The sequence below is a fragment of the Toxotes jaculatrix genome, chromosome 21 (assembly GCF_017976425.1).
Source record: "Toxotes jaculatrix isolate fToxJac2 chromosome 21, fToxJac2.pri, whole genome shotgun sequence".
Classification (NCBI taxonomy): domain Eukaryota; kingdom Metazoa; phylum Chordata; class Actinopteri; family Toxotidae; genus Toxotes; species Toxotes jaculatrix.
The window spans coordinates 14,523,399-14,548,822 of NC_054414.1; the positions used below are offsets into that span (position 1 = coordinate 14,523,399).

Sequence of the window (25,424 nt, forward strand, 5' to 3'; positions counted from 1 at the left end):
GACCTCAAAAAGTCATAAAAAACGTCATAGTATAGTATGGCGTTTTTTTCGGCCAAAAAAAGTCAAAAATTTTTTCGACCTCAAAAAGTCATAAAAAACGTCATAGTATAGTAAGGCGTCAAAATCGGACAAAAAAAGTCAAAATTTTTTTTGACCTCAAAAAGTCATAAAAAACGTCATAGTATAGTAAGGCTTTTTTTCGGCCAAAAAAAGTCAAAAAATTTTTCGACCTCAAAAAGTCATAAAAAACGTCATAGTATAGTATGGCGTTTTTTTCGGCCAAAAAAAGTCAAAAAAATTTTTGACCTCAAAAATTCATAAAAAACGTCATAGTATAGTATGGCGTTTTTTTCGGCCAAAAAAAGTCAAAATTTTTTTCGACCTCAAAAAGTCATAAAAAACGTCATAGTATAGTAAGGCGTCAAAATCGGACAAAAAAAGTCAAAAATTTTTTTGACCTCAAAAAGTCATAAAAAACGTCATAGTATAGTATGGCATTTTTTTCGGCCAAAAAAAGTCAAAAAATTTTTCGACCTCAAAAAGTCATAAAAAACGTCATAGTATAGTAAGGCGTCAAAATCGGACAAAAAAAGTCAAAATTTTTTTGACCTCAAAAAGTCATAAAAAAAGTCATAGTGTAGTATGGCGTTTTTTTCGACCAAAAAAAGTCAAAATTTTTTTCGACCTCAAAAAGTCATAAAAAACGTCATAGTATAGTATGGCGTTTTTTTCGGCCAAAAAAAGTCAAAATTTTTTTCGACCTCAAAAAGTCATAAAAAACGTCATAGTATAGTAAGGCGTCAAAACCGGACAAAAAAAGTCAAAATTTTTTTCGATCTCAAAAAGTCATAAAAAACGTCATAGTATAGTATGGCGTTTTTTTCGGCCAAAAAAAGTCAAAAATTTTTTCGACCTCAAAAAGTCATAAAAAACGTCATAGTATAGTATGGCGTTTTTTTCGGCCAAAAAAAGTCAAAAAATTTTTCGACCTCAAAAAGTCATAAAAAACGTCATAGTATAGTATGGCGTTTTTTTCGGCCAAAAAAAGTCAATTTTTTTTTCGACCTTAAAAAGTCATAAAAAACGTCATAGTATAGTATGGCGTTTTTTTCGGCCAAAAAAAGTCAAAAATTTTTTCGACCTCCAAAAGTCATAAAAAACGTCATAGTATAGTAAGGCGTCAAAATCGGACAAAAAAAGTCAAAATTTTTTTAGACCTCAAAAAGTCATAAAAAACGTCATAGTATAGTATGGCGTTTTTTTTCGGCCAAAAAAAGTCAAAAAATTTTTCGACCTCAAAAAGTCATAAAAAACGTCATAGTATAGTAAGGCGTCAAAATCGGACAAAAAAAGTCAAAATTTTTTTTGACCTCAAAAAGTCATAAAAAAAGTCATAGTGTAGTATGGCGTTTTTTTCGACCAAAAAAAGTCAAAAATTTTTTCGACCTCCAAGAGTCATAAAAAACGTCATAGTATAGTAAGGCGTCAAAATCGGACAAAAAAAGTCAAAATTTTTTTTGACCTCAAAAAGTCATAAAAAACGTCATAGTAAGGTATGGCGTTTTTTTCGGCCAAAAAAAGTCAAAAATTTTTTCGACCTCAAAAAGTCATAAAAAACGTCATAGTATAGTATGGCGTTTTTTTCGGCCAAAAAAAGTCAAAATTTTTTTTGACCTCAAAAAGTCATAAAAAACGTCATAGTATAGTAAGGCGTCAAAATCGGACAAAAAAAGTCAAAAAATTTTTAACCTCAAAAAGTCATAAAAAAACGTCATAGTATAGTAAGGCGTTTTTTTCGGCCAAAAAAAGTCAAATTGTTTTTCGACCTCAAAAAGTCATAAAAAACGTCATAGTACAGTATGGCGTTTTTTCGGCCAAAAAAAGTCAAAAAAATTTTTCGACCTCAAAACGTCATAAAAAACGTCATAGTATAGTATGGCGTTTTTTTCGGCCAAAAAAAGTCAATTTTTTTTTTGACCTCAAAAAGTCATAAAAAACGTCATAGTATAGTATGGCGTTTTTTTCGGCCAAAAAAAGTCAAAAAATTTTTCGACCTCAAAAAGTCATATAAAACGTCATAGTATAGTAAGGCGTCAAAATCGGCCAAAAAAAGTCAAAATTTTTTTAGACCTCAAAAAGTCATAAAAAACGTCATAGTATAGTATGGCGTTTTTTTCGGCCAAAAAAAGTCAATTTTTTTTTCGACCTTAAAAAGTCATAAAAAACGTCATAGTATAGTATGGCGTTTTTTTCGGCCAAAAAAAGTCAAAAAAATTTTCGACCTCAAAAAGTCATATAAAACGTCATAGTATAGTAAGGCGTCAAAATCGGCCACAAAAAGTCAAAAATTTTTTAGACCTCAAAAAGTCATAAAAAACGTCATAGTATAGTATGGCGTTTTTTTCGGCCAAAAAAAGTCAAAACATTTTTCGACCTCAAAAAGTCATAAAAAACGTCATAGTATAGTATGGCGTTTTTTTCGGCCAAAAAAAGTCAAAAAATTTTTTGACCTCAAAAAGTCATAAAAAACGTCATAGTATAGTATGGCGTTTTTTTCGGCCAAAAAAAGTCAAAAAAATTTTCGACCTCAAAAAGTCATATAAAACGTCATAGTATAGTAAGGCGTCAAAATCGGCCAAAAAAAGTCAAAATTTTTTTAGACCTCAAAAAGTCATAAAAAACGTCATAGTATAGTATGGCGTTTTTTTCGGCCAAAAAAAGTCAAAAAATTTTTTGACCTCAAAAAGTCATAAAAAACGTCATAGTATAGTATGGCGTTTTTTTCGGCCAAAAAAAGTCAAAATTTTTTTCGACCTCAAAAAGTCATAAAAAACGTCATAGTATAGTAAGGCGTTTTTTTCGGCCAAAAAAAGTCAAAAATTTTTTCGACCTCAAAAAGTCATAAAAAACGTCATAGTATAGTATGGCGTTTTTTTCGGCCAAAAAAAGTCAATTTTTTTTTTGACCTCAAAAAGTCATAAAAAACGTCATAGTATAGTATGGCGTTTTTTTCGGCCAAAAAAAGTCAAAAAATTTTCGACCTCAAAAAGTCATATAAAACGTCATAGTATAGTAAGGCGTCAAAATCGGCCAAAAAAAGTCAAAATTTTTTTAGACCTCAAAAAGTCATAAAAAACGTCATAGTATAGTATGGCGTTTTTTTCGGCCAAAAAAAGTCAAATTTTTTTTCGACCTCCAAGAGTCATAAAAAACGTCATAGTATAGTATGGCGTCAAAATCGGACAAAAAAAGTCAAAATTTTTTTTGACCTCAAAAAGTCATAAAAAACGTCATAGTAAGGTATGGCGTTTTTTTCGGCCAAAAAAAGTCAAAAATTTTTTCGACCTCAAAAAGTCATAAAAAACGTCATAGTATAGTATGGCGTTTTTTTCGGCCAAAAAAAGTCAATTTTTTTTTCGACCTTAAAAAGTCATAAAAAACGTCATAGTATAGTATGGCGTTTTTTTCGGCCAAAAAAAGTCAAAAAAATTTTCGACCTCAAAAAGTCATATAAAACGTCATAGTATAGTAAGGCGTCAAAATCGGCCAAAAAAAGTCAAAATTTTTTTAGACCTCAAAAAGTCATTAAAAACGTCATAGTATAGTATGGCGTTTTTTTCGGCCAAAAAAAGTCAAAATTTTTTTCGACCTCAAAAAGTCATAAAAAACGTCATAGTATAGTAAGGCGTCAAAATCGGACAAAAAAAGTCAAAAATTTTTTCGACCTCCAAAAGTCATAAAAAAACGTCATAGTATAGTAAGGCGTCAAAATCGGACAAAAAAAGTCAAAATTTTTTTTGACCTCAAAAAGTCATAAAAAACGTCATAGTATAGTATGGCGTTTTTTTCGGCCAAAAAAAGTCAAAATTTTTTTTGACCTCAAAAAGTCATAAAAAACGTCATAGTATAGTAAGGCGTCAAAATCGGACAAAAAAAGTCAAAAAATTTTTAACCTCAAAAAGTCATAAAAAAACGTCATAGTATAGTAAGGCGTTTTTTTCGGCCAAAAAAAGTCAAATTTTTTTTCGACCTCAAAAAGTCATAAAAAACGTCATAGTACAGTATGGCGTTTTTTCGGCCAAAAAAAGTCAAAAAAATTTTTCGACCTCAAAAAGTCATAAAAAACGTCATAGTATAGTATGGCGTTTTTTTCGGCCAAAAAAAGTCAATTTTTTTTTTGACCTCAAAAAGTCATAAAAAACGTCATAGTATAGTATGGCGTTTTTTTCGGCCAAAAAAAGTCAAAAAATTTTTCGACCTCAAAAAGTCATATAAAACGTCATAGTATAGTAAGGCGTCAAAATCGGCCAAAAAAAGTCAAAATTTTTTTAGACCTCAAAAAGTCATAAAAAACGTCATAGTATAGTATGGCGTTTTTTTCGGCCAAAAAAAGTCAATTTTTTTTTCGACCTTAAAAAGTCATAAAAAACGTCATAGTATAGTATGGCGTTTTTTTCGGCCAAAAAAAGTCAAAAAAATTTTCGACCTCAAAAAGTCATATAAAACGTCATAGTATAGTAAGGCGTCAAAATCGGCCAAAAAAAGTCAAAATTTTTTTAGACCTCAAAAAGTCATAAAAAACGTCATAGTATAGTATGGCGTTTTTTTCGGCCAAAAAAAGTCAATTTTTTTTTCGACCTTAAAAAGTCATAAAAAACGTCATAGTATAGTATGGCGTTTTTTTCGGCCAAAAAAAGTCAAAAAATTTTTTGACCTCAAAAAGTCATAAAAAACGTCATAGTATAGTATGGCGTTTTTTTCGGCCAAAAAAAGTCAAAAAAATTTTCGACCTCAAAAAGTCATATAAAACGTCATAGTATAGTAAGGCGTCAAAATCGGCCAAAAAAAGTCAAAATTTTTTTAGACCTCAAAAAGTCATAAAAAACGTCATAGTATAGTATGGCGTTTTTTTCGGCCAAAAAAAGTCAAAAAATTTTTTGACCTCAAAAAGTCATAAAAAACGTCATAGTATAGTATGGCGTTTTTTTCGGCCAAAAAAAGTCAAAATTTTTTTCGACCTCAAAAAGTCATAAAAAACGTCATAGTATAGTATGGCGTTTTTTTCGGCCAAAAAAAGTCAATTTTTTTTTTGACCTCAAAAAGTCATAAAAAACGTCATAGTATAGTATGGCGTTTTTTTCGGCCAAAAAAAGTCAAAAAATTTTTCGACCTCAAAAAGTCATATAAAACGTCATAGTATAGTAAGGCGTCAAAATCGGCCAAAAAAAGTCAAAATTTTTTTAGACCTCAAAAAGTCATAAAAAACGTCATAGTATAGTATGGCGTTTTTTTCGGCCAAAAAAAGTCAAAATTTTTTTCGACCTCAAAAAGTCATAAAAAACGTCATAGTATAGTAAGGCGTCAAAATCGGACAAAAAAAGTCAAAATTTTTTTAGACCTCAAAAAGTCATAAAAAACGTCATAGTATAGTAAGGCGTTTTTTTCGGCCAAAAAAAGTCAAAAATTTTTTCGACCTCAAAAAGTCATAAAAAACGTCATAGTATAGTATGGCGTTTTTTTCGGCCAAAAAAAGTCAAAAAAATTTTTAACCTCAAAAGTCATAAAAAACGTCATAGTATAGTATGGCGTTTTTTTCGGCCAAAAAAAGTCGAAATTTTTTTTGACCTCAAAAAGTCATAAAAAACGTCATAGTATAGTATGGCGTTTTTTCGGCCAAAAAAAGTCAAAAATTTTTTCGACCTCCAAAAGTCATAAAAAACGTCATAGTATAGTAAGGCGTCAAAATCGGACAAAAAAAGTCAAAATTTTTTTAGACCTCAAAAAGTCATAAAAAACGTCATAGTATAGTAAGGCGTCAAAATCGGACAAAAAAAGTCAAAATTTTTTTTGACCTCAAAAAGTCATAAAAAACGTCATAGTATAGTATGGCGTTTTTTTCGGCCAAAAAAAGTCAAAAAAATTTTCGACCTCAAAAAGTCATATAAAACGTCATAGTATAGTAAGGCGTCAAAATCGGCCAAAAAAAGTCAAAATTTTTTTAGACCTCAAAAAGTCATAAAAAACGTCATAGTATAGTATGGCGTTTTTTTCGGCCAAAAAAAGTCAATTTTTTTTTTGACCTCAAAAAGTCATAAAAAACGTCATAGTATAGTATGGCGTTTTTTTCGGCCAAAAAAAGTCAAAAAATTTTTCGACCTCAAAAAGTCATATAAAACGTCATAGTATAGTAAGGCGTCAAAATCGGCCAAAAAAAGTCAAAATTTTTTTAGACCTCAAAAAGTCATAAAAAACGTCATAGTATAGTATGGCGTTTTTTTCGGCCAAAAAAAGTCAAATTTTTTTTCGACCTCAAAAAGTCATAAAAAACGTCATAGTATAGTATGGCGTTTTTTTCGGCCAAAAAAAGTCAAAAAATTTTTCGACCTCAAAAAGTCATATAAAACGTCATAGTATAGTAAGGCGTCAAAATCGGCCAAAAAAAGTCAAAATTTTTTTAGACCTCAAAAAGTCATAAAAAACGTCATAGTATAGTATGGCGTTTTTTTCGGCCAAAAAAAGTCAAATTTTTTTTCGACCTTAAAAAGTCATAAAAAACGTCATAGTATAGTATGGCGTTTTTTTCGGCCAAAAAAAGTCAAAAAAATTTTCGACCTCAAAAAGTCATATAAAACGTTATAGTATAGTAAGGCGTCAAAATCGGCCAAAAAAAGTCAAAATTTTTTTAGACCTCAAAAAGTCATAAAAAACGTCATAGTATAGTATGGCGTTTTTTTCGGCCAAAAAAAGTCAAAAAATTTTTTGACCTCAAAAAGTCATAAAAAACGTCATAGTATAGTATGGCGTTTTTTTCGGCCAAAAAAAGTCAAAATTTTTTTCGACCTCAAAAAGTCATAAAAAACGTCATAGTATAGTATGGCGTTTTTTTCGGCCAAAAAAAGTCAAAAAATTTTTCGACCTCAAAAAGTCATATAAAACGTCATAGTATAGTAAGGCGTCAAAATCGGCCAAAAAAAGTCAAAAATTTTTTAGACCTCAAAAAGTCATAAAAAACGTCATAGTATAGTATGGCGTTTTTTTCGGCCAAAAAAAGTCAAAAAATTTTTCGACCTCAAAAAGTCATAAAAAACGTCATAGTATAGTAAGGCGTCAAAATCGGACAAAAAAAGTCAAAAATTTTTTAGACCTCAAAAAGTCATAAAAAACGTCATAGTACAGTATGGCGTTTTTTTTGGCCAAAAAAAGTCAAAAAAATTTTTCGACCTCAAAAAGTCATAAAAAACGTCATAGTATAGTATGGCGTTTTTTCGGCCAAAAAAAGTCAATTTTTTTTTTGACCTCAAAAAGTCATAAAAAACGTCATAGTATAGTATGGCGTTTTTTTCGGCCAAAAAAAGTCAAAAAATTTTTCGACCTCAAAAAGTCATAAAAACGTCATAGTATAGTAAGGCGTCAAAATCGGACAAAAAAAGTCAAAAATTTTTTTCGACCTCAAAAAGTCATAAAAAACGTCATAGTATAGTATGGCGTTTTTTTCGGCCAAAAAAAGTCAAAATTTTTTTCGACCTCAAAAAGTCATAAAAAACGTCATAGTATAGTATGGCGTTTTTTTCGGCCAAAAAAAGTCAAAAAATTTTTCGACCTCAAAAAGTCATAAAAAACATCATAGTATAGTATGGCGTTTTTTTCGGCCAAAAAAAGTCAAAAAAATTTTTAACCTCAAAAAGTCATAAAAAACGTCATAGTATAGTATGGCGTTTTTTTCGGCCAAAAAAAGTCAAAATTTTTTTCGACCTCAAAAAGTCATAAAAAACGTCATATTATAGTAAGGCATCAAAATCGGACAAAAAAAGTCAAAATTTTTTTTGACCTCAAAAAGACATAAAAAACGTCATAGTATAGTAAGGCATTTTTTTCGGCCAAAAAAAGTCAAAAATTTTTTCGACCTCCAAAAGTCATAAAAAACGTCATAGTATAGTAAGGCGTCAAAATCGTCCAAAAAAAGTCAAAATTTTTTTAGACCTCAAAAAGTCATAAAAAACATCATAGTATAGTATGCCGTTTTTTTCGGCCAAAAAAAGTCAAAAAAATTTTCGACCTCAAAAAGTCATAAAAAACGTCATAGTATAGTAAGGCGTCAAAATCGGACAAAAAAAGTCAAAATTTTTTTTGACCTCAAAAAGTCATAAAAAACGTCATAGTATAGTAAGGCGTTTTTTTCGGCCAAAAAAAGTCAAAAAAATTTTCGACCTCAAAAAGTCATAAAAAACGTCATAGTATAGTAAGGCGTTTTTTTCGGCCAAAAAAAGTCAAAAAATTTTTCGACCTCAAAAAGTCATAAAAAACGTCATAGTGTAGTATGGCGTTTTTTTCGGCCAAAAAAAGTCAATTTTTTTTTCGACCTTAAAAAGTCATAAAAAACGTCATAGTATAGTATGGCGTTTTTTTCGGCCAAAAAAAGTCAAAAAAATTTTCGACCTCAAAAAGTCATATAAAACGTCATAGTATAGTAAGGCGTCAAAATCGGCCACAAAAAGTCAAAAATTTTTTAGACCTCAAAAAGTCATAAAAAACGTCATAGTATAGTATGGCGTTTTTTTCGGCCAAAAAAAGTCAAAACATTTTTCGACCTCAAAAAGTCATAAAAAACGTCATAGTATAGTATGGCGTTTTTTTCGGCCAAAAAAAGTCAAAAAATTTTTTGACCTCAAAAAGTCATAAAAAACGTCATAGTATAGTATGGCGTTTTTTTCGGCCAAAAAAAGTCAAAAAAATTTTCGACCTCAAAAAGTCATATAAAACGTCATAGTATAGTAAGGCGTCAAAATCGGCCAAAAAAAGTCAAAATTTTTTTAGACCTCAAAAAGTCATAAAAAACGTCATAGTATAGTATGGCGTTTTTTTCGGCCAAAAAAAGTCAAAAAATTTTTTGACCTCAAAAAGTCATAAAAAACGTCATAGTATAGTATGGCGTTTTTTTCGGCCAAAAAAAGTCAAAATTTTTTTCGACCTCAAAAAGTCATAAAAAACGTCATAGTATAGTAAGGCGTTTTTTTCGGCCAAAAAAAGTCAAAAATTTTTTCGACCTCAAAAAGTCATAAAAAACGTCATAGTATAGTATGGCGTTTTTTTCGGCCAAAAAAAGTCAATTTTTTTTTTGACCTCAAAAAGTCATAAAAAACGTCATAGTATAGTATGGCGTTTTTTTCGGCCAAAAAAAGTCAAAAAATTTTCGACCTCAAAAAGTCATATAAAACGTCATAGTATAGTAAGGCGTCAAAATCGGCCAAAAAAAGTCAAAATTTTTTTAGACCTCAAAAAGTCATAAAAAACGTCATAGTATAGTATGGCGTTTTTTTCGGCCAAAAAAAGTCAAATTTTTTTTCGACCTCCAAGAGTCATAAAAAACGTCATAGTATAGTATGGCGTCAAAATCGGACAAAAAAAGTCAAAATTTTTTTTGACCTCAAAAAGTCATAAAAAACGTCATAGTAAGGTATGGCGTTTTTTTCGGCCAAAAAAAGTCAAAATTTTTTTCGACCTCAAAAAGTCATAAAAAACGTCATAGTATAGTATGGCGTTTTTTTCGGCCAAAAAAAGTCAATTTTTTTTTCGACCTTAAAAAGTCATAAAAAACGTCATAGTATAGTATGGCGTTTTTTTCGGCCAAAAAAAGTCAAAAAAATTTTCGACCTCAAAAAGTCATATAAAACGTCATAGTATAGTAAGGCGTCAAAATCGGCCAAAAAAAGTCAAAATTTTTTTAGACCTCAAAAAGTCATTAAAAACGTCATAGTATAGTATGGCGTTTTTTTCGGCCAAAAAAAGTCAAAATTTTTTTCGACCTCAAAAAGTCATAAAAAACGTCATAGTATAGTAAGGCGTCAAAATCGGACAAAAAAAGTCAAAAATTTTTTCGACCTCCAAAAGTCATAAAAAAACGTCATAGTATAGTAAGGCGTCAAAATCGGACAAAAAAAGTCAAAATTTTTTTTGACCTCAAAAAGTCATAAAAAACGTCATAGTATAGTATGGCGTTTTTTTCGGCCAAAAAAAGTCAAAATTTTTTTTGACCTCAAAAAGTCATAAAAAACGTCATAGTATAGTAAGGCGTCAAAATCGGACAAAAAAAGTCAAAAAATTTTTAACCTCAAAAAGTCATAAAAAAACGTCATAGTATAGTAAGGCGTTTTTTTCGGCCAAAAAAAGTCAAATTTTTTTTCGACCTCAAAAAGTCATAAAAAACGTCATAGTACAGTATGGCGTTTTTTCGGCCAAAAAAAGTCAAAAAAATTTTTCGACCTCAAAAAGTCATAAAAAACGTCATAGTATAGTATGGCGTTTTTTTCGGCCAAAAAAAGTCAATTTTTTTTTTGACCTCAAAAAGTCATAAAAAACGTCATAGTATAGTATGGCGTTTTTTTCGGCCAAAAAAAGTCAAAAAATTTTTCGACCTCAAAAAGTCATATAAAACGTCATAGTATAGTAAGGCGTCAAAATCGGCCAAAAAAAGTCAAAATTTTTTTAGACCTCAAAAAGTCATAAAAAACGTCATAGTATAGTATGGCGTTTTTTTCGGCCAAAAAAAGTCAATTTTTTTTTCGACCTTAAAAAGTCATAAAAAACGTCATAGTATAGTATGGCGTTTTTTTCGGCCAAAAAAAGTCAAAAAAATTTTCGACCTCAAAAAGTCATATAAAACGTCATAGTATAGTAAGGCGTCAAAATCGGCCAAAAAAAGTCAAAATTTTTTTAGACCTCAAAAAGTCATAAAAAACGTCATAGTATAGTATGGCGTTTTTTTCGGCCAAAAAAAGTCAATTTTTTTTTCGACCTTAAAAAGTCATAAAAAACGTCATAGTATAGTATGGCGTTTTTTTCGGCCAAAAAAAGTCAAAAAATTTTTTGACCTCAAAAAGTCATAAAAAACGTCATAGTATAGTATGGCGTTTTTTTCGGCCAAAAAAAGTCAAAAAAATTTTCGACCTCAAAAAGTCATATAAAACGTCATAGTATAGTAAGGCGTCAAAATCGGCCAAAAAAAGTCAAAATTTTTTTAGACCTCAAAAAGTCATAAAAAACGTCATAGTATAGTATGGCGTTTTTTTCGGCCAAAAAAAGTCAAAAAATTTTTTGACCTCAAAAAGTCATAAAAAACGTCATAGTATAGTATGGCGTTTTTTTCGGCCAAAAAAAGTCAAAATTTTTTTCGACCTCAAAAAGTCATAAAAAACGTCATAGTATAGTATGGCGTTTTTTTCGGCCAAAAAAAGTCAATTTTTTTTTTGACCTCAAAAAGTCATAAAAAACGTCATAGTATAGTATGGCGTTTTTTTCGGCCAAAAAAAGTCAAAAAATTTTTCGACCTCAAAAAGTCATAAAAAACGTCATAGTGTAGTATGGCGTTTTTTTCGGCCAAAAAAAGTCAAAATTTTTTTAGACCTCAAAAAGTCATAAAAAACGTCATAGTATAGTATGGCGTTTTTTTCGGCCAAAAAAAGTCAAAAAATTTTTCGACCTCAAAAAGTCATAAAAAACGTCATAGTATAGTAAGGCGTCAAAATCGGACAAAAAAAGTCAAAAATTTTTTAGACCTCAAAAAGTCATAAAAAACGTCATAGTACAGTATGGCGTTTTTTTTGGCCAAAAAAAGTCAAAAAAATTTTTCGACCTCAAAAAGTCATAAAAAACGTCATAGTATAGTATGGCGTTTTTTCGGCCAAAAAAAGTCAATTTTTTTTTTGACCTCAAAAAGTCATAAAAAACGTCATAGTATAGTATGGCGTTTTTTTCGGCCAAAAAAAGTCAAAAAATTTTTCGACCTCAAAAAGTCATAAAAACGTCATAGTATAGTAAGGCGTCAAAATCGGACAAAAAAAGTCAAAAATTTTTTTCGACCTCAAAAAGTCATAAAAAACGTCATAGTATAGTATGGCGTTTTTTTCGGCCAAAAAAAGTCAAAATTTTTTTCGACCTCAAAAAGTCATAAAAAACGTCATAGTATAGTATGGCGTTTTTTTCGGCCAAAAAAAGTCAAAAAATTTTTCGACCTCAAAAAGTCATAAAAAACATCATAGTATAGTATGGCGTTTTTTTCGGCCAAAAAAAGTCAAAAAAATTTTTAACCTCAAAAAGTCATAAAAAACGTCATAGTATAGTATGGCGTTTTTTTCGGCCAAAAAAAGTCAAAATTTTTTTCGACCTCAAAAAGTCATAAAAAACGTCATATTATAGTAAGGCATCAAAATCGGACAAAAAAAGTCAAAATTTTTTTTGACCTCAAAAAGACATAAAAAACGTCATAGTATAGTAAGGCATTTTTTTCGGCCAAAAAAAGTCAAAAATTTTTTCGACCTCCAAAAGTCATAAAAAACGTCATAGTATAGTAAGGCGTCAAAATCGTCCAAAAAAAGTCAAAATTTTTTTAGACCTCAAAAAGTCATAAAAAACATCATAGTATAGTATGCCGTTTTTTTCGGCCAAAAAAAGTCAAAAAAATTTTCGACCTCAAAAAGTCATAAAAAACGTCATAGTATAGTAAGGCGTCAAAATCGGACAAAAAAAGTCAAAATTTTTTTTGACCTCAAAAAGTCATAAAAAACGTCATAGTATAGTAAGGCGTTTTTTTCGGCCAAAAAAAGTCAAAAAAATTTTCGACCTCAAAAAGTCATAAAAAACGTCATAGTATAGTAAGGCGTTTTTTTCGGCCAAAAAAAGTCAAAAAATTTTTCGACCTCAAAAAGTCATAAAAAACGTCATAGTGTAGTATGGCGTTTTTTTCGGCCAAAAAAAGTCAATTTTTTTTTCGACCTTAAAAAGTCATAAAAAACGTCATAGTATAGTATGGCGTTTTTTTCGGCCAAAAAAAGTCAAAAAAATTTTCGACCTCAAAAAGTCATATAAAACGTCATAGTATAGTAAGGCGTCAAAATCGGCCACAAAAAGTCAAAAATTTTTTAGACCTCAAAAAGTCATAAAAAACGTCATAGTATAGTATGGCGTTTTTTTCGGCCAAAAAAAGTCAAAACATTTTTCGACCTCAAAAAGTCATAAAAAACGTCATAGTATAGTATGGCGTTTTTTTCGGCCAAAAAAAGTCAAAAAATTTTTTGACCTCAAAAAGTCATAAAAAACGTCATAGTATAGTATGGCGTTTTTTTCGGCCAAAAAAAGTCAAAAAAATTTTCGACCTCAAAAAGTCATATAAAACGTCATAGTATAGTAAGGCGTCAAAATCGGCCAAAAAAAGTCAAAATTTTTTTAGACCTCAAAAAGTCATAAAAAACGTCATAGTATAGTATGGCGTTTTTTTCGGCCAAAAAAAGTCAAAAAATTTTTTGACCTCAAAAAGTCATAAAAAACGTCATAGTATAGTATGGCGTTTTTTTCGGCCAAAAAAAGTCAAAATTTTTTTCGACCTCAAAAAGTCATAAAAAACGTCATAGTATAGTAAGGCGTTTTTTTCGGCCAAAAAAAGTCAAAAATTTTTTCGACCTCAAAAAGTCATAAAAAACGTCATAGTATAGTATGGCGTTTTTTTCGGCCAAAAAAAGTCAATTTTTTTTTTGACCTCAAAAAGTCATAAAAAACGTCATAGTATAGTATGGCGTTTTTTTCGGCCAAAAAAAGTCAAAAAATTTTCGACCTCAAAAAGTCATATAAAACGTCATAGTATAGTAAGGCGTCAAAATCGGCCAAAAAAAGTCAAAATTTTTTTAGACCTCAAAAAGTCATAAAAAACGTCATAGTATAGTATGGCGTTTTTTTCGGCCAAAAAAAGTCAAATTTTTTTTCGACCTCCAAGAGTCATAAAAAACGTCATAGTATAGTATGGCGTCAAAATCGGACAAAAAAAGTCAAAATTTTTTTTGACCTCAAAAAGTCATAAAAAACGTCATAGTAAGGTATGGCGTTTTTTTCGGCCAAAAAAAGTCAAAATTTTTTTCGACCTCAAAAAGTCATAAAAAACGTCATAGTATAGTATGGCGTTTTTTTCGGCCAAAAAAAGTCAATTTTTTTTTCGACCTTAAAAAGTCATAAAAAACGTCATAGTATAGTATGGCGTTTTTTTCGGCCAAAAAAAGTCAAAAAAATTTTCGACCTCAAAAAGTCATATAAAACGTCATAGTATAGTAAGGCGTCAAAATCGGCCAAAAAAAGTCAAAATTTTTTTAGACCTCAAAAAGTCATTAAAAACGTCATAGTATAGTATGGCGTTTTTTTCGGCCAAAAAAAGTCAAAATTTTTTTCGACCTCAAAAAGTCATAAAAAACGTCATAGTATAGTAAGGCGTCAAAATCGGACAAAAAAAGTCAAAAATTTTTTCGACCTCCAAAAGTCATAAAAAAACGTCATAGTATAGTAAGGCGTCAAAATCGGACAAAAAAAGTCAAAATTTTTTTTGACCTCAAAAAGTCATAAAAAACGTCATAGTATAGTATGGCGTTTTTTTCGGCCAAAAAAAGTCAAAATTTTTTTTGACCTCAAAAAGTCATAAAAAACGTCATAGTATAGTAAGGCGTCAAAATCGGACAAAAAAAGTCAAAAAATTTTTAACCTCAAAAAGTCATAAAAAAACGTCATAGTATAGTAAGGCGTTTTTTTCGGCCAAAAAAAGTCAAATTTTTTTTCGACCTCAAAAAGTCATAAAAAACGTCATAGTACAGTATGGCGTTTTTTCGGCCAAAAAAAGTCAAAAAAATTTTTCGACCTCAAAAAGTCATAAAAAACGTCATAGTATAGTATGGCGTTTTTTTCGGCCAAAAAAAGTCAATTTTTTTTTTGACCTCAAAAAGTCATAAAAAACGTCATAGTATAGTATGGCGTTTTTTTCGGCCAAAAAAAGTCAAAAAATTTTTCGACCTCAAAAAGTCATATAAAACGTCATAGTATAGTAAGGCGTCAAAATCGGCCAAAAAAAGTCAAAATTTTTTTAGACCTCAAAAAGTCATAAAAAACGTCATAGTATAGTATGGCGTTTTTTTCGGCCAAAAAAAGTCAATTTTTTTTTCGACCTTAAAAAGTCATAAAAAACGTCATAGTATAGTATGGCGTTTTTTTCGGCCAAAAAAAGTCAAAAAAATTTTCGACCTCAAAAAGTCATATAAAACGTCATAGTATAGTAAGGCGTCAAAATCGGCCAAAAAAAGTCAAAATTTTTTTAGACCTCAAAAAGTCATAAAAAACGTCATAGTATAGTATGGCGTTTTTTTCGGCCAAAAAAAGTCAATTTTTTTTTCGACCTTAAAAAGTCATAAAAAACGTCATAGTATAGTATGGCGTTTTTTTCGGCCAAAAAAAGTCAAAAAATTTTTTGACCTCAAAAAGTCATAAAAAACGTCATAGTATAGTATGGCGTTTTTTTCGGCCAAAAAAAGTCAAAAAAATTTTCGACCTCAAAAAGTCATATAAAACGTCATAGTATAGTAAGGCGTCAAAATCGGCCAAAAAAAGTCAAAATTTTTTTAGACCTCAAAAAGTCATAAAAAACGTCATAGTATAGTATGGCGTTTTTTTCGGCCAAAAAAAGTCAAAAAATTTTTTGACCTCAAAAAGTCATAAAAAACGTCATAGTATAGTATGGCGTTTTTTTCGGCCAAAAAAAGTCAAAATTTTTTTCGACCTCAAAAAGTCATAAAAAACGTCATAGTATAGTATGGCGTTTTTTTCGGCCAAAAAAAGTCAATTTTTTTTTTGACCTCAAAAAGTCATAAAAAACGTCATAGTATAGTATGGCGTTTTTTTCGGCCAAAAAAAGTCAAAAAATTTTTCGACCTCAAAAAGTCATATAAAACGTCATAGTATAGTAAGGCGTCAAAATCGGCCAAAAAAAGTCAAAATTTTTTTAGACCTCAAAAAGTCATAAAAAACGTCATAGTATAGTATGGCGTTTTTTTCGGCCAAAAAAAGTCAAAATTTTTTTCGACCTCAAAAAGTCATAAAAAACGTCATAGTATAGTAAGGCGTCAAAATCGGACAAAAAAAGTCAAAATTTTTTTAGACCTCAAAAAGTCATAAAAAACGTCATAGTATAGTAAGGCGTTTTTTTCGGCCAAAAAAAGTCAAAAATTTTTTCGACCTCAAAAAGTCATAAAAAACGTCATAGTATAGTATGGCGTTTTTTTCGGCCAAAAAAAGTCAAAAAATTTTTTAACCTCAAAAGTCATAAAAAACGTCATAGTATAGTATGGCGTTTTTTTCGGCCAAAAAAAGTCGAAATTTTTTTTGACCTCAAAAAGTCATAAAAAACGTCATAGTATAGTATGGCGTTTTTTCGGCCAAAAAAAGTCAAAAATTTTTTCGACCTCCAAAAGTCATAAAAAACGTCATAGTATAGTAAGGCGTCAAAATCGGACAAAAAAAGTCAAAATTTTTTTAGACCTCAAAAAGTCATAAAAAACGTCATAGTATAGTAAGGCGTCAAAATCGGACAAAAAAAGTCAAAATTTTTTTTGACCTCAAAAAGTCATAAAAAACGTCATAGTATAGTATGGCGTTTTTTTCGGCCAAAAAAAGTCAAAAAAATTTTCGACCTCAAAAAGTCATATAAAACGTCATAGTATAGTAAGGCGTCAAAATCGGCCAAAAAAAGTCAAAATTTTTTTAGACCTCAAAAAGTCATAAAAAACGTCATAGTATAGTATGGCGTTTTTTTCGGCCAAAAAAAGTCAATTTTTTTTTTGACCTCAAAAAGTCATAAAAAACGTCATAGTATAGTATGGTGTTTTTTTCGGCCAAAAAAAGTCAAAAAATTTTTCGACCTCAAAAAGTCATATAAAACGTCATAGTATAGTAAGGCGTCAAAATCGGCCAAAAAAAGTCAAAATTTTTTTAGACCTCAAAAAGTCATAAAAAACGTCATAGTATAGTATGGCGTTTTTTTCGGCCAAAAAAAGTCAAATTTTTTTTCGACCTCAAAAAGTCATAAAAAACGTCATAGTATAGTATGGCGTTTTTTTCGGCCAAAAAAAGTCAAAAAATTTTTCGACCTCAAAAAGTCATATAAAACGTCATAGTATAGTAAGGCGTCAAAATCGGCCAAAAAAAGTCAAAATTTTTTTAGACCTCAAAAAGTCATAAAAAACGTCATAGTATAGTATGGCGTTTTTTTCGGCCAAAAAAAGTCAAATTTTTTTTCGACCTTAAAAAGTCATAAAAAACGTCATAGTATAGTATGGCGTTTTTTTCGGCCAAAAAAAGTCAAAAAAATTTTCGACCTCAAAAAGTCATATAAAACGTTATAGTATAGTAAGGCGTCAAAATCGGCCAAAAAAAGTCAAAATTTTTTTAGACCTCAAAAAGTCATAAAAAACGTCATAGTATAGTATGGCGTTTTTTTCGGCCAAAAAAAGTCAAAAAATTTTTTGACCTCAAAAAGTCATAAAAAACGTCATAGTATAGTATGGCGTTTTTTTCGGCCAAAAAAAGTCAAAATTTTTTTCGACCTCAAAAAGTCATAAAAAACGTCATAGTATAGTATGGCGTTTTTTTCGGCCAAAAAAAGTCAAAAAATTTTTCGACCTCAAAAAGTCATATAAAACGTCATAGTATAGTAAGGCGTCAAAATCGGCCAAAAAAAGTCAAAAATTTTTTAGACCTCAAAAAGTCATAAAAAACGTCATAGTATAGTATGGCGTTTTTTTCGGCCAAAAAAAGTCAAAAAATTTTTCGACCTCAAAAAGTCATAAAAAACGTCATAGTATAGTAAGGCGTCAAAATCGGACAAAAAAAGTCAAAAATTTTTTAGACCTCAAAAAGTCATAAAAAACGTCATAGTACAGTATGGCGTTTTTTTTGGCCAAAAAAAGTCAAAAAAATTTTTCGACCTCAAAAAGTCATAAAAAACGTCATAGTATAGTATGGCGTTTTTTCGGCCAAAAAAAGTCAATTTTTTTTTTGACCTCAAAAAGTCATAAAAAACGTCATAGTATAGTATGGCGTTTTTTTCGGCCAAAAAAAGTCAAAAAATTTTTCGACCTCAAAAAGTCATAAAAACGTCATAGTATAGTAAGGCGTCAAAATCGGACAAAAAAAGTCAAAAATTTTTTTCGACCTCAAAAAGTCATAAAAAACGTCATAGTATAGTATGGCGTTTTTTTCGGCCAAAAAAAGTCAAAATTTTTTTCGACCTCAAAAAGTCATAAAAAACGTCATAGTATAGTATGGCGTTTTTTTCGGCCAAAAAAAGTCAAAAAATTTTTCGACCTCAAAAAGTCATAAAAAACATCATAGTATAGTATGGCGTTTTTTTCGGCCAAAAAAAGTCAAAAAAATTTTTAACCTCAAAAAGTCATAAAAAACGTCATAGTATAGTATGGCGTTTTTTTCGGCCAAAAAAAGTCAAAATTTTTTTCGACCTCAAAAAGTCATAAAAAACGTCATATTATAGTAAGGCATCAAAATCGGACAAAAAAAGTCAAAATTTTTTTTGACCTCAAAAAGACATAAAAAACGTCATAGTATAGTAAGGCATTTTTTTCGGCCAAAAAAAGTCAAAAATTTTTTCGACCTCCAAAAGTCATAAAAAACGTCATAGTATAGTAAGGCGTCAAAATCGTCCAAAAAAAGTCAAAATTTTTTTAGACCTCAAAAAGTCATAAAAAACATCATAGTATAGTATGCCGTTTTTTTCGGCCAAAAAAAGTCAAAAAAATTTTCGACCTCAAAAAGTCATAAAAAACGTCATAGTATAGTAAGGCGTCAAAATCGGACAAAAAAAGTCAAAATTTTTTTTGACCTCAAAAAGTCATAAAAAACGTCATAGTATAGTAAGGCGTTTTTTTCGGCCAAAAAAAGTCAAAAAAATTTTCGACCTCAAAAAGTCATAAAAAACGTCATAGTATAGTAAGGCGTTTTTTTCGGCCAAAAAAAGTCAAAAAATTTTTCGACCTCAAAAAGTCATAAAAAACGTCATAGTGTAGTATGGCGTTTTTTTCGGCCAAAAAAAGTCAAAATTTTTTTAGACCTCAAAAAGTCATAAAAAACGTCATAGTATAGTATGGCGTTTTTTTCGGCCAAAAAAAGTCAAAAAATTTTTCGACCTCAAAAAGTCATAAAAAACGTCATAGTATAGTATGGCGTTTTTTTCGGCCAAAAAAAGTCAAAATTTTTTTCGACCTCAAAAAGTCATAAAAAACGTCATATTATAGTAAGGCGTCAAAATCCGACAAAAAAAGTCAAAATTTTTTTCGACCTCAAAAAGTCATAAAAAACGTCATAGTATAGTATGGCGTTTTTTTCGGCCAAAAAAAGTCAAAATTTTTTTTGACCTCAAAAAGTCATAAAAACGTCATAGTATAGTAAGGCGTCAAAATCGGACAAAAAAAGTCAAAAATTTTTTAGACCTCAAAAAGTCATAAAAAACGTCATAGTATAGTAAGGCGTTTTTTTCGGCCAAAAAAAGTCAAATATTTTTTCGACCTCAAAAAGTCATAAAAACGTCATAGTATAGTAAGGCGTTTTTTTCGGCCAAAAAAAGTCAAAAATTTTTTCGACCTCAAAAAGTCATAAAAAACATCATAGTATAGTATGGCGTTTTTTTCGGCCAAAAAAAGTCAAAAAATTTTTTAACCTCAAAAAGTCATAAAAAAAACGTCATAGTATAGTATGGCGTTTTTTTTTCGGCCAAAAAAAGTCAAAATTTTTTTCGACCTCAAAAAGTCATAAAAAACGTCATAGCATATAGTAAGGCGTCAAAATTGGCCAAAATAAGTCAAAAAATGTTTTGACCTCAAAAAGTCATAAAAAACGTCATAGTATAGTAAGGCGCTAAAATCTGTTTAAAAAAGTCATATTTTTGTAAGACCTCAAAATGTAATAAAAAATGTCATACGGCCATATGGCATCAAAATATGTGTGTGTATTTTCAGGTGTGTACCTGCCTCTGTTATGGGAGCAGAGTTTTTGCTGGAAGAGCCCCATTGCCCTGGGCTACACGCGGGGCCACTTCTCGGCCCTGGTGGCCATGGAAAACGATGGCTATGACAATCGCGGTGCAGGCGCCAACCTCAATACTGACGATGATGTCACTGTCACTTTTTTTCCACTGGTGGACAGCGAGAGGAAACTGCTTCACATTCACTTCCTGTCTGCACAAGAGGTAGGGTGTGATACTGTGACCAACAGTTAGAGCTCATTTTTCTAATTTTATTTTTTTTATTTAATGTAATTTTATCTTTATTTTGATATTTAATATTAAAGGTAAGGTGAATTTGGACTTAGATTTGCACTGGGAAAACGTTTTAAACTTATTTGCCTACTAAGAAGTATGCATTCACATTTCTCCCCATTTTGACAGAGTTTTTTTCATTTCAAAAATATCAGGGAAAATTTTGAAGTAAAAATTTTAACAATCAGGCTCATGTACAGTTTTTGGTGTCAAGTTGCCACAAATTGTTCCAGTATGCAGTTGCGAAGTGGATGTTTAGGTTTGTGATGTATGTTGTGGTCACCAGTCATTTCATGTCTTAAATATGTACCTGTTTTTTGGGGGATTCAGATGGGCAACGAGGAGCAGCAGGAAAAGCTGCTGAGGGAATGGCTGGACTGCTGCGTGACAGAAGGAGGCATGCTGGCAGCCATGCAGAAGAGCTCTCGCCGCCGTAACCACCCCCTGGTCACCCAGATGGTGGAGAAGTGGTTGGACAGATACCGTCAGATCCGCCCCTGTGCCTCTCTCTCTGACGGCGAGGAAGAGGAGGATGAAGATGAGTGAATGAGCAGGGGTAAAGAAGAAAGTGCAAGTTCTTCACTCTTGAGACTGGACAATGTAGGCTCTGTGAGAGTAACTTACTATCTACATTTCTTTTCTTTTTTTTCTTTCTCCAAAATGTAAAACTTTAACTTGTAATAATGCATGTGTTCTGTGAGCTCTGTGATAGAAAAAAAAAAGATACCAGCACCAACAAACAGAATCCTGATTACTGCTCCTTTGAAAGCACATCAAGTCCCCTTAGTTTGCCTTCCTATACTCAGATATCTCCTTATTTGTTATCAAAGAAATGATCTTGACGTGAGAGAAATACTAGGACATATAGGAAAATTTACTGTATTTAAGGAAATCCTGAAGCTGCTCTAGATGAGAAATTTCATTTACAGAATTGCCTGACAGAAATTTTGCTTAAAACTGAGAGGATGCCAGTCCTTGTGTGTATGTTAGAGTTTAAAGAGCACCTGTTTTCCTGATCGCTGATCCCTCTGCAAACCCCTTCTGATGTTGGACTTATTTATTTGTTTAGGAGAGTTAGCGCACGGAGGAGATACCTTTTGTTCTGCCCCCATTTTATCTGTGTTTCTGTTTGATCCACTCGGTCTTGAAGTATTTTATTTTGCACAGATAAAACCTACATTCTGTGAGGGGAGGGGAAAAATGACGTACAAGTTTACTGACATTTTTACGTGTGATTTAGTAGCTCATGTTCATGTTAGAGTGGGTGGTGGTGACGCTGGTGGGGAAAAGAGAAAACCAAACACTCTGCCTCTTTCTATGGAGTGCATTAATATTAAATTTGACTCACTTGCATCCTCTTTGTTGCCATTTGTATTTGTTTTTTCCCTCTTGCCATAGCTGAAACAGTGGGGTGATGGTGGATGGGAATGTACCAAAGTCTGATGTTGCTGTTCACACACCAGCAGCTCTGTAGTAGAATATGTATATGAAAGGCAAACAGCAAAAGCATATGATGAGAAAACATCCAGACAGTCTACAAGAATCCATCTTTTCCTATTTACTAATGTACTTTTACCACTGTTAGAATTGTTACATTGAAGTTTTATCAGGATTTGTTAATACCTTGGCACCCCCCCGTGACATAAGATCAAACAATGAGGATGATAACAGATCAGGCACAGTCATAGTAAAGGAAGGCGTCTCATCAGAAAATGAAGATGCTGTACTGATGATGATGATGTCTCTTTTCACCCAGCCCGGCCATCGGCAGGAGGGTCCCCCATCTGAGCCAGGTTCTGCTCAAGGTTTCTTCCTGTTAAAAGGGAGTTTTCCTTGCCACCCTGTCGCCTTAAGTGCTTGCTCTGGGGTCAGGCTCTGGGTCTCTGTAAAGCGCTTTGAGACAATTTTGATTGTGGAAGGCGCTATATAAATAAAATTGAATTGAAATTGAATTGAATAACAGAGCGCACAAAATACTGATTCAAATCAAGCAGTCGGTACAGCTGGTTCTCAGAATCGTATCTTTTTATTTGAACTGCACTGAATGCTAAATGTTCACCTTGTACAAGAAACAAATACAAATACTCACACTAAAAACAAAAACATACTGCTGGCTGCCTCTTCTGCTATTGTTGGGACACTAAGTAGGAGTTTCTGCTATTGCTCTTACAGAGTACAGGATGCCCCAAAGAACCTGGCCTTCAATAGAACAAAGAAAATATAAGGAGAGAAGAGAGAGGGTGGATCACATAGGACTATGGTTATAGGAACATTTAACTAGGCAATACAAATCTAACAGGACTCTTCAAAACTCTTTAACACCAAAAACGTGGGATGCGCCTTGTATATAAAAATACCACAATGAAGAGGATGAGGGAGGAGAGAAAATATCCAGACTAACCAGATCTTTTTTTTTTCCTCAAAGACAAAATTCTGGGAATAAACAATATCTGCAAAAAAGTGTTTTCCTGAGTCATTAAGAAATGAAGTTTGCTTTAACCCTTTCCTGTCTTCAGAGTGAAATGTGCTCAAAAAAGGGAGGGAGTCGCAATCTGTACACCACTGCCACCAAGATAAGATCGTCTGTCAGAAATGTCCATTCGAAATGTTCGTTCGTTAGCACAGAAGAATCAGATGCTGTCACACCACCCTCCTTATTTCAGTGACTATGGTAAATGTTCTCTTCTTCACAGCCCACACTCACTCAGACACATCACCAACTCTTAATACCTAGAAAGAAAAGTTAAATACTCAGCTGGCAGCTCCCTCTAACTTCATATCATTAAAATTCAGCTACAATCAAATGTATAAAGTTAATGTGTTATTTAGTGTTTACCACTGACGGCTTCAAAAACAGTAATCACTCTCAATACATTGAAGCAACCTTCTCACAGGTGGAGAAGAAATCCCTCACACTATGCAGAAGTGCCCCCGAGTGGTGAAAACATGTAACTGCAGCCGTCATGTGTATTATTGCCAGGAAAGGGTTAAAACCCACTCTTGATTACTATAACTGATGAGCAATCTTTTCCTTTTGTTTGACGAATGATAAATATATTTAATTCAATAATCCATTTTTAGTCATTCACACTGAAGATCGAAAGAAAAAAAATTCTCTTCTGAGGCATAATGAGGGGCCTAAACAACACACATTAGTTACATAAGGAGGGCTGGAGGTGGGGAGGATCAGGAGGAAGTTGGAAAGGGAGGGTGGGGTGGGGGGTAATAAGGTCCAGTAGCACATGATGCCAGAGTTTTTTCTCTTGTTCTCCCGTTGGTGTGTTGAGATGCGGGCCTACGTTTCCCATGAGCTCTGAGGTGTGAAAGGGGTGGGGGGGTGGGCAGGGACGGGACGGGACAGAGTCTCATCACGTTATCCCGGAGAACTAAAAACACTGGACTCTGTGTCCACAATCATAGGCATGTCCCGAAGAAAAAAAACAAAACAAAAAAAAACATCATCATCAAAGAGTAAAGTCGATACTGAACCCAAAGAGACAGAGAGAGTAAAAACTAAAACGTTAAAAGTACAAATTCCCCGGAACACTGCTTTTGTTCCCAGTTGCTGACTGATTTAACAGGCAGCCGTTTGTGTTGTTTCACTGTCTCTTGGTCCCAGTTGGTCGGTTGCTTTGTGATTGGTTGGTTCTGAGTGTCGACAGGTCGGATGAGATGTTGCCGTTTCTATCCCTTCTGCTGCTATTGCTCGGTGAGGTGCTCTCTGGTCTCGCCGTGTTTGGAGGGCTGGTTGGGCGACGGGGCCTGGGAGGGGTGTGTACCAGAGGGCAGGGTGTGGGCGATGGGCACCCCACCTGGGACCATACCCTCTAACGCCCCCGGGATGCCACCTGGAGCCACTCCAACCACACCTGGCGGGTATCTGAAGAAAGGGAAGGTCAGAAATTAGTGCTGAAGACAGTGTGATTTCCAGAGCGAGTGTAGTGTGCTCACAGCACCCGTCCACATTCCCAACACCGTGAAAAACAGGATTCTCTCAACATTCCTGACATTCAGTGAGACTACTGGCTCTTTTCCACCACTGGAACTTTTTCAGGATACTTTTAAAAACTCTTTAGCTGAATTTCAACCTGTTCAAAGTTCCTGCTCTCAAGGTAGAACTTTCCAATGGTTGAGGAATTATTAGGCTAGAGCTGCCTTGTCAAACAGCAGCCTCAACACTGCTAGGACTGGAGGTGGCAATTCCTTGCAATTGTACAGATCTGTAAACAGTTATGTGAGTTCTACATTAGTCTTTAAAAAAGCAGCAAGATAGACAGAGCAAGCCAGAGAAACTAAATTTGACTGTATAAGAGATGACTGTATAAGACATAACAGTAAATTAGAAACAACAATGTACTGTGATGTAGGATGGATGCAGCTACATTTGTTCTAGTTTTATGATTAGTTATGTCAGAAATGTCAGTTTACACAACACAATTTATCAATTATCAAATCTTTTTTCAATTGACTAATTGTTTTAGCACCATAAAATTGTATCTGAAGCAAAGACGTAATCTTTTTAATTCTGTATTGGTATAATTTTCCTAATCTTTATGGTTCTTGAGATGAAACACAAACAGAAATACACACAAAAAAAGCACTTTTAGTTCCTGATTTAGTCCATGGGACTATTTGGCTGGAAAAGAGCCATTAAATTAGAATATTCTGACCCAAATACTGGGAAGGGGGGGGGTGTCACACCATTCAACCAGAGAGGGAGAAAAGGACAAGGTTTAATAGAATTTGCCCAAAAGCCCATTAGAGGGAAACCATAAAGCATGACTCCATCCATAAAACTGCATTTGAATGGCTGTATGTCATGCTTACTGGGACATCCAAACCCCACATTCGCTTCCATCCATCTCTACACTGTGTTCAGTCAAACAGGTGAGTGCTGGAGGATTATAGATGGGACACACATCAGGTGAGCTTCAGGGGAGAGGGTCTTATCCAGGACCTCCAGAGAAGAGGCTGTCAGCCCGGATAGTCGTATTTACCTGCTCCTGATCTAGGCATTAATTTTGTCTTGGGGGACGCCGGTTGTTACGGCCGGAAGAGTTTGGTTCACTTGGCTGCGTGAAAGAAGCACATGGAGGTGGACATGCTCAGATCAGGAAGGGCCCAGAGTGGGACAGGGTGGACAGAGAATTACCTTTCTACTACTACAGAGGGCAGTTAGTGAGGGGATGGGGCACTAGGATCTAAGGCAGAAGGGTGACTTTACTGATTTCTTTATTAAGCCAATTTAACAAAACATATATTATACAACGTTAAAATAGAGGAGATCAAGGAAAAAACA

The 25,424-nt window shown here is 32.5% G+C and overlaps 2 protein-coding genes across 5 annotated transcripts in view; one reads left to right on the forward strand and one right to left on the reverse strand.

Moving 5' to 3' along the window:
* Nucleotides 1-21,478, forward strand: part of zranb1a (zinc finger, RAN-binding domain containing 1a) — a 45,143-nt gene extending 23,665 nt beyond the window's left edge. The window contains exons 9-10 of the mRNA XM_041066824.1: nucleotides 19,827-20,056; nucleotides 20,456-21,478. Coding sequence (XP_040922758.1) covers nucleotides 19,827-20,056; nucleotides 20,456-20,671 — 446 coding nt within the window. The 3' untranslated portion in view covers nucleotides 20,672-21,478. The remainder of the gene's footprint in view (nucleotides 1-19,826; nucleotides 20,057-20,455) is intronic.
* Nucleotides 21,479-22,138: 660 nt separating this feature from the next.
* The window catches only part of LOC121201147 (C-terminal-binding protein 2), an 88,885-nt gene continuing 85,599 nt past the window's right edge, over nucleotides 22,139-25,424 (reverse strand). For all 4 annotated transcript variants that reach the window (XM_041066822.1, XM_041066821.1, XM_041066819.1 and 1 more), the window contains one exon: nucleotides 22,139-24,005. In XM_041066822.1, the coding sequence (XP_040922756.1) occupies nucleotides 23,825-24,005 (181 nt within the window). In that variant the 3' untranslated portion in view covers nucleotides 22,139-23,824. The remainder of the gene's footprint in view (nucleotides 24,006-25,424) is intronic.